The following is a 12,391-nucleotide window of genomic DNA, read 5'->3' as shown; positions in this document are numbered from 1 at the left end:
TATTTATGACAGTTGCAATGTCCCAGGCATATGTGATCATTTTTTGTGATCTTCTAACAAAGTCAATGGGAAAGCAGATTCATTTAATAACAGTTGCAGTGATTCACTTAACAGTTGTGGCAAGAAAGGTCATATAATGGGACAAAATTCACTCAACTGTCTTGCTTAGCTAAAGAAACTTGGCCTCCATTTTGATCATAAGCTGAGTACTACCTCTATAAATTGGAAACTGCCCAAACTGATGGAATTTATGAATTCTAAGCAAATAAAAGCATCCTGCATTTGTATAGGCAAGATATTTTAAAGCGTATACACACAAAACTGCTCTATATAAGTCTGCCCACCCCCCTGCATCCTTCTCCTGTTTTGATGATTTTTAAAATTAAGACTTTAAATATGAAATGGCCATATATTTAGGTTGGACGACAGGATATTTATATCTTCTTCAACCTCTTAACACTTAGTAATTTTTTAAAAAAAACTTCCTGTATTTTCACCCAAGTTAATTTGATATTATGATTTCTTAAGAACACAGAGACCACTCCTTAAAATAAACCATGGTAATCAAGACCAGGACATCATCCTACAAAAAGGAGAAGATGGGGTGTGGAATAAAGTAATGGTCCTGGGTAAACTTAATTTACATCTCATTTGAATAGCACTAATTCAAACATCTTAATATGGTTCAATGATGGAAAATGTTAAAAATGAACAAGGCAACCATGTATATAAAAACTGGTAAGATAGTTGTTGAGAATTCCAGAACCAGAGTGAATATTTTCTCAATTCCCTTCTAATATATCCTTAATTGTACTAAAATTCAAAGAAATTCCTTACTTCATTTAATGATTTTTAAAATAATGAGTTTAAATATATGAGATGGCCATAGCTTGACATTTCAAAAGAGGCAAGTTTTTGAACATTTTCACTAATTAGTAAGAGAAACGAATGCCCTGCCCTTTGCTCTTCTCTTACTAGCAAAGTAGAAACCATACGATTGAAATTGATGAAAAGTAAAATACACCAACACTGTTTCAACCATATGGTTTAGATTAATCTGGATTTACGGTATCTTTTTTGGTGCAGAAATTAATTTTTATGAATATGCAGCACACAAACAGCTCTCGTGCATGAGTTGCAGAGATGCTTTATAATATTGAAACTGTACAGGCAAAATTAATCAACCCCCACTGGACTATTTAAATAGGATCAAAGGCTCGATGTAGCTTGCAATTTCTCACTTTGCATTCTTTACTCACGAAGTTATAGCTTTTTATATGTATTTCTTGCACTGCAATAATAGGAGTCACAGGTAAATGATGGATCGTAAATATTTACAAATAGAATAATGAACAACTCACAGGACAGAGGCACAGACCAGTACCAGTTAGCACTGATATTTCGTTTTTGTTTTTCTCTCATTTTACATCTTTGAGCAACCCTTTCTCAGATGAGCACAATATATTTTTAAGATCTCAAACGTTATTCACACTTGATATTGTCCACGTGTGTCTTGCATTTGCTTCCCTATACCATATCTACATATTGCATAGGAAAAATCAATGAACAAACCAACCTTCAGGAAAGACCTGCCCTAATGTTACTGATCTGAACTTGGAATGAATTTGCCAGATTACAGATAGAAGTACTCTCATCTTTGTACACTGGAAGTTGCAGACAGCAACTGATTTTCAATGCATTTTTCCAACACCCAAAAAATAGATATGGTCTTAAACCTACCGGACTAATATCAGCATGAATCGCTAGATTTTTTTTATTTTATTTTTTGGGTGGGTGGGTGGGTGGGTAAAAAGTGTTTTCTAGAAGTGTTGTAATAAGTTTTGTGATGATCCCTGAAAGTGCTATTGCTAATGTATTTGACAAGAAAACTAATGTTCTGTTACAGGAGTACTGTAGTTCTGAAGTTGTAATAGACAAGAAAATCCCAGCTTTGAGAAACAATAATTACTATTTTACTAGAGGTACTGTCATATTATTTTGTCAAAAGGTACATATACAGTCATGGCCGAAATTGTTGGCACTCCAGAAATTTTTCCAGAAAATCAAGTATTTCTCACAGAAAAGTATTGCAGGAACACATGTTTTGCTATACATAGGTTTATTCCCTTTGTGTGTATTGGAACACAACAAAAAAGGGAGGAAAAAAAGCAAATTGGACATGTCAAACAAAACTCCAAAAATGGGCTGGACAAAATTATTGGCACCCTTAACTCAATATTTGGTTGCACACCCTTTGGAAAAAATAACTGAAATCAGTCGCTTCCTATAACCATCAATAAGCTTCTTACACCTCTCACCCAGAATTTTGGACCACTCTTCCTTTCCAAACTGCTCCAGGTCTCTCTTATTGGAAGGGCGCCTTTTCCCAACAGCAATTTTAAGATCTCTCCACAGGTGTTCAATGGGATTCAGATCTGGACTCATTGCTGGCCACTTCAGAACTCTCCAGCACTTTCTTGCCATCCATTTCTGGGTACTTTTTGACCTATGTTTGGGGTCATTGTCCTGCTGGAAGACCCAAGATCTCGGACGCAAACCTAGCTTTCTGACACTGGGCTCTTCAGTGCAACCCAAAATCCTTTGGTAATCCTCAGATTTCATGATGCCTTGCACACATTCAAGGCACCCAGTGCCAGAGGCAACAAAACAACCTCAAAACATCATTGAACCTCCACCATATTTCACTGTAGGTACTGTGTTCTTTTCTTTGTAGGCCTCATTTCGTTTTTGGCAAACAGTAGAATGATGTGCTTTACCAAAAAGCTCTATCTTGGTCTCATCTGTCCACAAGACGTTTTCCCAGAAGGATTTTGGTTTACTCAAGTACATTTTTGGCAAACTGTAATCTTGCTTTTTTATGTCTCTGTGTCAGCAGTGGGGTCCTCCTGGGTCTCCTGCCATAGCGTTTCATTTCATTTAAATGTCGACGGATAGTTCGCGCTGACACTGATGCTCCCTGAGCCTGCAGGACAGCTTGCATTCCTTTGGAACTTGTTTGAGGCTGCTTATCCACCATCCAGACTATCCTGCGTTGCAACCTTTCATCAATTTTTCTCTTCCGTCCACGACCAGGGAGATTAGCTACAGTGCCATGGGTTGCAAACCTCTTGATAATGTTGCGCACTGTGGACAAAAGCAAATCTAGATCTCTGGAGATGGACTTGTAACCTTGAGATTGTTGATATTTGTCCACAATTTTGGTTCTCAAAATCCTCACAGTTCTCTTCTCCTCTTTCTGTTGTCCATGCTTCGTGTGGCACACACACACACAATGCAAAGACTAAGTGAACTTCTCTCCTTTTTATCTGCTTTCAGGTGTGATTTTTATATTGCCCAGACCTGTTACTTGCCTCAGGTGAGTTTAAAGGAGCACCACATGCTTGAAGCAATCTTGTTTATCCACAATTTTGAAAGGTTGCCAATAATTTTGTCCAGCCCATTTTTGGAGTATTGTTTGACATTATGTCCAATTTGCTTTTTTTCCTCCTTTTGTTGTGTTCCAATACACACAAAGGGAATAAACCTGTGTATAGCAAAACATGTGTTGCTGCAATACTTTTCTGTGAGAAATACCTGATTTTCTGGAAAAATTTCTGGGGTGCCAACAATTTCGGCCATGACTGTATGTCAGCTTTCCAACTATTTTTAAAAGTATTACATCCAAAGAACTAAGGTACTTAGTATGATGGCTCCTTCATATATGCAAGTAATTACTTGCAAGCAAGTACAGGTAGTCCTGAAATTATAACAGTTCATTTAATGACCATTCAAAGTTACAACAGCACTGGAAAAAGTGACCATTTTTCAAAATTACAACTATTCTCATGGTCATGTGATCAAAATTCAGACACTAGACAATTGGCGTGTATTTATGACGGTTGCAATGTTCTGGGATCATGTGATCATTTTTTGTGACCTTCTGACAAGCAGTCAATGGGGAAGCCAGATTCACTTAACAACCATATTACTAACTTAACAACTGCAATGATTAACAACTGTGGCAAGAAAGGTCATAAAATGAGGCAAAATTCACTTATCTGTTTCACTTAGCAACAAACATTTTGGCTCTATTGTGGTCATAAGTCAAGGACTACCTGTAACAGGAAGCATCTGAAATTCTAAATAAGGGATTTATGCTAATCAAATCTCTAATACTGACACACACACCCCGCTTTTCCCCCCAAAGTTGGCCTTATTGATATTTATATCTTCTTCAACCTCTTAGCACTTCAAAAAAAAGTGCCTGCATTTTTACCTGAGTTAGTTGGATATTATGATTCCTTAAGAACACAGAGAGCATTCCTTAAAAGAAACCATGGCAATCAAGGTCAGGATGGCATCCTACAGAAAGGAGAAGGTGGGATGCAGAATAAAGTAATTGGTCCTAGGTGAACTCAATTTACATTTCTGTTGAATAGCACTAATTCAGACATCTTAATATGGTTGAATGATGAAAGATTTTAAAACTGAACAAGGCAACCATGTATTTTTTTTAAAAAAAACCCAAAGCAAACATGTATATAAAAACTGGTAAGATAGTTGTGGAGAATTCCAGAACTAGAGTGAAGATTTCCCTCCCAGTGTATCCTTAACTGTATTAAAATTCAAAGCAATTCCTTATTTCATTAAATGTAGCAAAATAGGTATTGGTAAGCCTGTTCTGCATAGGACAAAGGATGAAAAAAGAGGGAGTTGAAAAGACTCTCTTCTAAAAGAGAAGGAAAAATATCCTCTGAATCAATTTGAAACAGCAAATTCTTTACCTCGAGTTACCTATCTACGATAGTCGTGCAATGGTTTTAATTCAAAGATTTTTAAAAAGTGCTTTGAGATGCATAAGTGTGCAAATATGGCAGCAGTCCTTAAACCAATACATTTTTTCCAGGATCTAGTTCTAGAGGGCAACTGCAAAATCTCAGGGGGGAAAAAGTTAATTTTTCTGAAGCACCTACTTCCTTTGGAATCCAAAATGCTGCATAATTCTGGTTTGTAGTTTGATTACATGCCTTCAAATTGATATCAATTCTAAATCACCACATAGATTTTCTCCATGACGTTCTGTCCCTAATCTGGCCTTTCATGTCCAACAATAGGGAAAAAAAGTTGAAGCAGGTGATTGAATATGTGATGCTCAAATTCTTTCAGGTGAATATAAGAGAAAATGAATGGCCATATGGCTAAATGATAATTCTGTCTTTAGAGAAAAGAAAGGGTAGAAAGAATATGGAAGGATGGAGAACAGCAAAGGCATAATTGGGATACCAGGACAGCTTAAGCTTGCTAACATAAAAAAAACATCCAAGAAAAATGCATAATAAAGGAGGGAGAGAGAGAGAGAGAGAGAGAACCCTCCCTTTTATTTACCATATTCTGCACATATAATACTTTTTTGCACATTAATTATGAACTGAAGATTCAATTGAAAAGTACACACAAAATTTACACTTGGTATTTTGCAAAACTTTCTACTTTGCAAAACAAAGAACACAGTATTTTTCTAATATAAGGTGGCACATTAATAAATGATTCCCCCTCATCCCTTTATTATCAATTTCTAATTATATCACTCCCTCATCATGTTTTAGGTGTGGTCAGCAGCAGTTTAGGTCAGCAGCAGTGTGCTTCCTCGAACATTGCAGCTTTTCTTCTCTATAATAGGAAAGCAGTTTTATTTATGAATGATCTATGGCAACGATCTAAATTCCCTGCGCCTTTCAATTTCTAGGATGCTTCTCTCTTTCAAAACTCTCATTTAAAAGAATTGGAAGTGGGAGGAAGTGGAGCTATGTTTCTAAGAAATTATGTCTCTCCATAATTCTGCATTTTGAAATCTTGGAGCATTATACAGTCTCGAGTGCATTTTTTCACAAAGATCTAGATGGGAGAGAGGGATAAAAAAAATTTAGATAGAAAATTAATCAGTATGAATGAAACTACTAAAGCAAAAAATAAAAATAGAATAATGAAAAATAAGTAAGTACCCTCATTTTATTGAGGAATGTTCCAAAAAGTCTTCTCAAACACTGAAAACAGTGTTTTATTATACAAGAGATAGCAACACTTATCTTTTAAAGACTGAGAAAAAAATAAAACCTATTCAGGTTTCCTTCATTTTAGTATTAAATACCCTCCACCCCAAGAATTTAAGAATTACAAAGTTTTTGGTTTTTATTTTATTTTAGCCATTTACTCAGGCTGTATGAACTTCAACAAAAAGACACTTGCCATTCTTAAGAGAAAATTTAAAAAAAAATAATTCCATCCACAACTCAGTGGACTCACTACAGAAACTTAATTCAGCTAAGATTTGGAAGTGAGTAATAACAGCACAGGGCTTTTCACAGTAAACCAGGGAACAGCTTACCCTCGGAAGAATGTAGCATCCTGCCTTTTCACATAAAGAAACAATAACTAAGAAGAGGAAAAAATATCCCAAGACTTACATAACAAACTATTTTTTTTCCTAATTCAGTATAAAAGGCATGTAGGCACCATCTGACAAATCTTGAAATTCAAGAAGGCAAGGGAAAAAAACAAAACATTTATGGACTTTGCAATACTGAGATTAGATCAACATGAGCCGTAGAATGAGCTGGCTGAGTGATTAATGGTGCTCAACCGCACTTTTCAAATATTCTTCTTCCCAGAAAGGTGCAGTCTTGGCTTTAGAAAGAAAATTAATACAGCCAAAGGGGTGCTGAGCTAGGATCTCTTTCAATAATATGCTGAATTTTCTACCTGCAAGAGGGAAAATTTCTGTCCCTTACTCCACATATGGATTTCTCCACCTGCTCTCTGAAATAGTACAGCTCATTCTAAGACTTCATTCTGCAACAAAGATAGACCAAGACACTGATTCATCTCATCCAGATCTTCAGTGGGCTGTCAAAAATAATAGCTCAAGTCATACAAGCACATTCAATTCATGTTTCCAATTTATTCTTTTGCTTTAGAAATCTTTTCTTCTTTTTCCTCTTCCCTCCTCCCCCCATGTCAATGTAGCAAAACTCATCACATCAAACCCAAATCAGTAGATTCTGGGGGATGGAATGATGTCACAAAGGCTAAAGAATTTTCACTCTAAAGCCCTGAGGGAAAAGAGCAGCCTGGTGAGCAAAAGGGGGGAAAAGTATTAACCATTTCTATAGTAGGTGGTCATTGGTTTGCCCATCAAACTAGTTGCTCTAAGGTCAAGAGAATAAGAAAGTAAACATTGCCCCCCTCATGCCACCTCTTCAGTCATTTTAATAAGGTACCCCTCTTCCTCCTCTTGGAGGCGCTCTATCCTGCCCACGAAAAGCTTTCCCGTATGCAGTGGACTGGACTGGGTTTCCCCACGTGTGGCTTGTTCCTGTGTCACTCGAATTTGTTACTCCCACCTCATTGTAGTTATGAACTTTGGCCTCTGAGTGTACCAGTGTATTGTTACTCCCCTCAGTTTTGATGAAGGACTGCCCAACAGCAGAATGTATCGCTAAGGGGACTTGGGTGAAACGGAGGTCCTGGTCCCCAGGGAACTGAACTGATCCTGTGCTCTGGTAACTGCTGGACTCCCTGATGTGACTTGTGGAACCCAGGAAGGTCCTACTTTTCCCCGCAGTTGGGGATGATGTCTCTGTTAAAGTCTGGATGGAATTTCTTTCATCAACATCAAAGTTGCAGCCCTCGGGCCCATCGGTGCAGTAAGTCCTGGATGAAGTTTGTGACTTGGTGTATTCCGAGGAGGGCTTCCCAACTTGGGGTTCCTGCTTTGGGTGGCTCAGCGGCCCTGCCTCTTGCTGGGATAAAAGTTGGAGGAGAGCGGCTGTCATAGCCGGGTTCAACTCCTGAGCTGCATTAGAGTTGTTCTCTTCAGCCAGATTGGGTGGTGGCAGCGGTGGTGGTCCAGGAGGTTCAGGGGGTCTCTTCTCTGGTGGGAGAATGTGAGGACAGGCTGTGGAATGGTTACTTCTTTTAAACACCATCTCATAAGTACATGTGAACAAACATTAAACATTTCAGAAATAGATATAAAGGAAGTGAGCAAATTTAGAGGAAGAGAACATTCTTTCAATAAAATAACTTCCAGATTATCAGACATAAAAAGGATTCCATACTGCAGGACTCAAAAAATCTCGTTCTGAGATCTTTGAGAGCCACTGTCAGTCAGGGTAATAGTAATAGGTATGAAATAGCTGTGTATGCTTTAAAACTTTTTTTTAAAGAGATAAACCAAAGCAAAACAAATTTCTGCATGAAAGTTATCTAAATTCTGGGACCCATGTACAAGATAATCATTTCTGTTTTTTACTGTTTATTATACATCTGATTGTCATAGTCAGTTACAAAGATCTAGGCAGGGTACTGAAGCTGCCCCCCCCTCAAAAAAATGGTGTTGAATCCCTCCTTCATCTTCTTAAATTTCAGCAGTCATGGCCCACGTATTTTCAAATACTATGTCTGAAAATAAAATAGCTAAATATACTCCTTTAAACAAATGAAAAGATTATTTTCACTATGAAGAATATCATATAAACAAAAAAATTCCATATAGAATATACAATAGCTCTTCCCATAATCAAACCCATATGGAACACCCAAAAGAAACATATAATGATCCAATTGTACAAGAGACCAAGCAATATGCTGCTCATTTCCATTTTGACAAAATGTAGGGATTCTCCCCATAGTTACCTTAGATATCCCAAACCAGTGCAGCTGATAAGAATGGACCCTCTCCACCAATATTAGCCTAGTTCAGAATAAGGATCTGGCATTTCTACTTCAGTTTAGACTGTGGTAGTTTGTTTCATAAGAAGGGTGAGATGATGGGGCAGGCCTCAGTGGGAGAATCTGTGTCCTCTTATATGTAGAACAGACTTCTTTTGAACTCCTTTCCTTAGCACAGATCAGCAACTATTTTAAGTTCATCTTCATAAAGGGCTTAAAAATTTAATTAAACATTAACTATAGGTTTTAGTCTTCTAACATTCTAAAGATTAAATGTAGGGTTTCTAAGCACAAAGCTAGAGCAGTAATGAGGAGGAGTATGACTTAGCCTTCTCAGTACTATGCTAGCTTCCATAAAAAAAATGACATGAGAGGATATCTGAGCAATCACTTCCCAATTTAACAAGGTACATTCTAAGACTTCCCAGCCTTACATCCTGAAAATTTTTTCATGAGAGGAGCTGGGGCCAAGAGTACACAATATGCTCAAGGTCTTATGACGAGTATTTTCAGGAACCCAAAACTGTCGCCAGATTCCACACACACTCAGAGACGACTACCAGGCTTGGTTAAAGAATATTCAAAGTGTTTTTTATTTACCACATGAAAGACCCATATAATTTTTTCCCCTTAAGTCCTAGGAGCAAGGGGGTGTCACAATTATTTACCTGCAGTTTCCTCCTGAGGCAAAGTGGGGGTTTTCCGTGGCCCCCGTAGATCGCTGTTCTTCTCACTGCTATTCTGCTCTGTATTTGTTGCAGGCTCTTGGGTTTTAATTAGTTGGCTCAGCAAAACTGCCAGAATGCTTTGCATGTCTCCCTGAGTGCCTGCTGCTTCAGGAGCGGATTGTTCCTCAGAGGGACGGGTTGGTGGGGGTGGTTCCTCAACAGATCTTTCCTCTTCAGGCACTTTCTGGGAATCCTGCAGTTGCTGAGTGGTGGTGACTTCATTGAGTGCATTGATAGACTGGTTAAGGGCCTCTAGCTGTTGCTGCATCTCAGGGTTTGAATGAATGTTGAGTAGCTGGGCCATCTGTGGAACACTTAGGTCTGTCTGGCTCTGCAACAAGTTCAGTAAGACAGCTAGCTCACTCTGATTCAGCTGCTGTGTGATGTCACCAAGACCTGCTGCAAACATGAGGCAAGGCATTGGGAAACAGAAAAAGAAGCAAAAAGACCTTAGGAAAAATAGAGTAGGAAATTGTCTATACGTAACTCTACCTCTTGCTTACACACATTTAGTGTTATTCTCCCCCTGTCCTTCAAAATTATTTAATGTAAGGACAGAAATGACATAGCAATCCAAGGACATTGGGTGGGTACACAGGGGCAAACAGAAATGTCAGCCAGAGTAATTCAAAATACTGGTGGGAGACTCATTCAGAATGCTTGAGGGAGAACTATCATATAAGCCCAGCTTCTCACACGACATACCAGGATACGATTGTATGCATGCTTTTGGAGCTGAATCTATGGAAACATCTCTCAGTCTGGTATTTTCTGGTCATCTGGAACTCAAGCCTTCATGTTACTGGAGATTATAAAAACTGAAGTTCAGGAAAAGTGGTAATTCACTAATCTGGAGAATCAATTTAGGCTGTAGAACTGGAATGCACAAGTTTCAGTCTTGTTGTGTCTGGCTAGTTTTATACACCTGCTAATTTGCACTACTGCCTGCTGGAATTGCAGCCTCAGCTCCCTTGGTCCATTTGCCCCATCTGTTTTCAGCTTTACTCTGCTCAATTTAGTGTGGTGGATGATAGATGTCAGGAAAGAGAGAAAAATGAACCTATTAATTTTACTGAAACTCTTCAGAAACTATTAATGCATCAGACTTTTGGGAAGATCTTCTAAAGTGAGAGCAAAAATCAGCATTTTAGCGATTTATACGATATATTTATAACAGTCTCCAGGACTATTTTTGGTGTGGTTTGCAACCAGGTTCTTGAGTGAGATGTAGTAAATAAATTTTGGAAATCAGTGAAACACTGAGTAAAGAACAGAAGGAGACACTAGAACTGGATACTTCAACAGTCCTTGAACGGTTATAAATTGTAGGAGTGTGCCTCAATGACTAAAATAATTGTGTATCTCAAAAGTAAATCTGACAAAGAATTTCACTCAAGCTGGAGACCATTCTTCAATTATAATTCAATACATAGATTTTATCACATGCAAAATTTAAAAACCTCTCTGCATAATTTTATTAATAAAATATAGTCAATGATCAGTAGGGACTGCAAAGTCTATATTGTAATTTCACAGGAGTAGACTTCTAATAATATGGACTCAGTTTACTGTGATTCACAAATTTCATTTTAGGATTTATATTGCATTGATTATGTTTCTAGATATGCATGTTTTGCTTAGAGTTTAAGAGTGATGTTCAAATTTTTAAACTGATAATAGTGTATTCAATTATTCACAATTATATTCTGGAAAATTATCATCTCTATGACATTTGTAAATCCCTTGCTTACTTTATCCCTTTTGGTTTTTTTCCTTCTTTGTTTATATATTTATCTGAAATGTGTAATGAGGTAAAGGTAAAAAGTAAAGGTTTCCCCTATCCAGCCGTGTCTGATTCTAGAGGGCAGTGCTCATCTCGTTTCTTGGCTGAGGGTGCCAGCATTGTCCAAAGACATTTCTGTGGTCATGTGGCCAGTGTGACTATACACCAAGGCGCAGGGAACACTGTTACCTTCCCATCGAAGTGGTACCTATTTATCTACTTGCGTTTGCATGCTTTCAAAACTGGTAGGTGGACAGGAACTGGGGCAAGTAAGGGAACTCACCCCAAGGCACAGCACTCTTGTCTTGAACTTGGGCTATCAGCTTTCCAGTTGACAAGCTCAGCGTCTTTAACCACTGAGCCACCACACCCCCAAAAGACAGTTATTAGAAATGTTTAGTAAAAACATATTAAAGGAGACCCAGGTCCTGAACTGGCACAAGTAAACCTTGTCTGAAAAACACATTCTACTGATTGAAGTTAATACATGATACATATATATAGCTGGCTGGGTATAGCTGGCTGAGGACGACTAAGGAGTCAGAAATGCATCTCAGTTTCCCTTTAATTCTTTGTTAGTAATTTACACACACACACACACACACACACACACACACACACACACACACACATATATATATATATATATATTTTCAAATAGCTAATAAAGAATTTTAGGGAGGCTGAAATGATCATTTTGAACTTCTTATGTTCTCATCAGTCAGTCATACCCTTTATAAAGGGAAGGGAAATAAAGGTCTCCCTTTATTCTTTGTTAGCAAGCCAAAAAATTTACACACACACTATATATATATATAGTGTGTGTGTAAATTTTATATATATATATATATATATATATATATATATATATATATATATATATATATATATATATATATATATATATATATATATATATATATATATATATATATATATATATATATATATATATATATATATATATATATATATATATATATATATATATATATATATATATATATATATATATATATATATACACACACACACACACACACACATGTGAATGGAAATTTATCCACATGTAAAATGGTAGTTATTTCCATCAAAGACTGCTAAACTGAAATCAATCAATTCAATTTTCCTCCAACCCAAATTCAATACT

At 37.2% G+C, this 12,391-nt stretch overlaps 1 protein-coding gene across 1 annotated transcript; it reads right to left on the bottom strand.

Annotated features, from left to right (window-relative positions):
- Window positions 1-5,347: 5,347 nt before the first annotated feature.
- Window positions 5,348-10,225, bottom strand: LOC308679152 (cyclin-dependent kinase 12-like). The gene is made up of 3 exons (XM_081346464.1): window positions 10,164-10,225; window positions 9,399-9,854; window positions 5,348-7,954 (listed from the first exon to the last, which is right to left on the bottom strand). Exons 2-3 carry the CDS (start codon window positions 9,760-9,762, stop codon window positions 7,266-7,268), a joined length of 1,053 nt encoding a protein of 350 aa, XP_081202590.1. The 5' UTR covers window positions 9,763-9,854; window positions 10,164-10,225; the 3' UTR covers window positions 5,348-7,265.
- Between the last annotated feature and the right edge of the window lie 2,166 nt (window positions 10,226-12,391).

The sequence above is a fragment of the Vipera berus genome, assembly GCF_964194415.1.
Source record: "Vipera berus genome assembly, chromosome: Z".
In the NCBI taxonomy this organism is placed as follows: domain Eukaryota; kingdom Metazoa; phylum Chordata; class Lepidosauria; order Squamata; family Viperidae; genus Vipera; species Vipera berus.
Note: the sequence above shows the minus strand (reverse complement) of the source record. Positions and strands in the feature narration are given on the sequence as shown.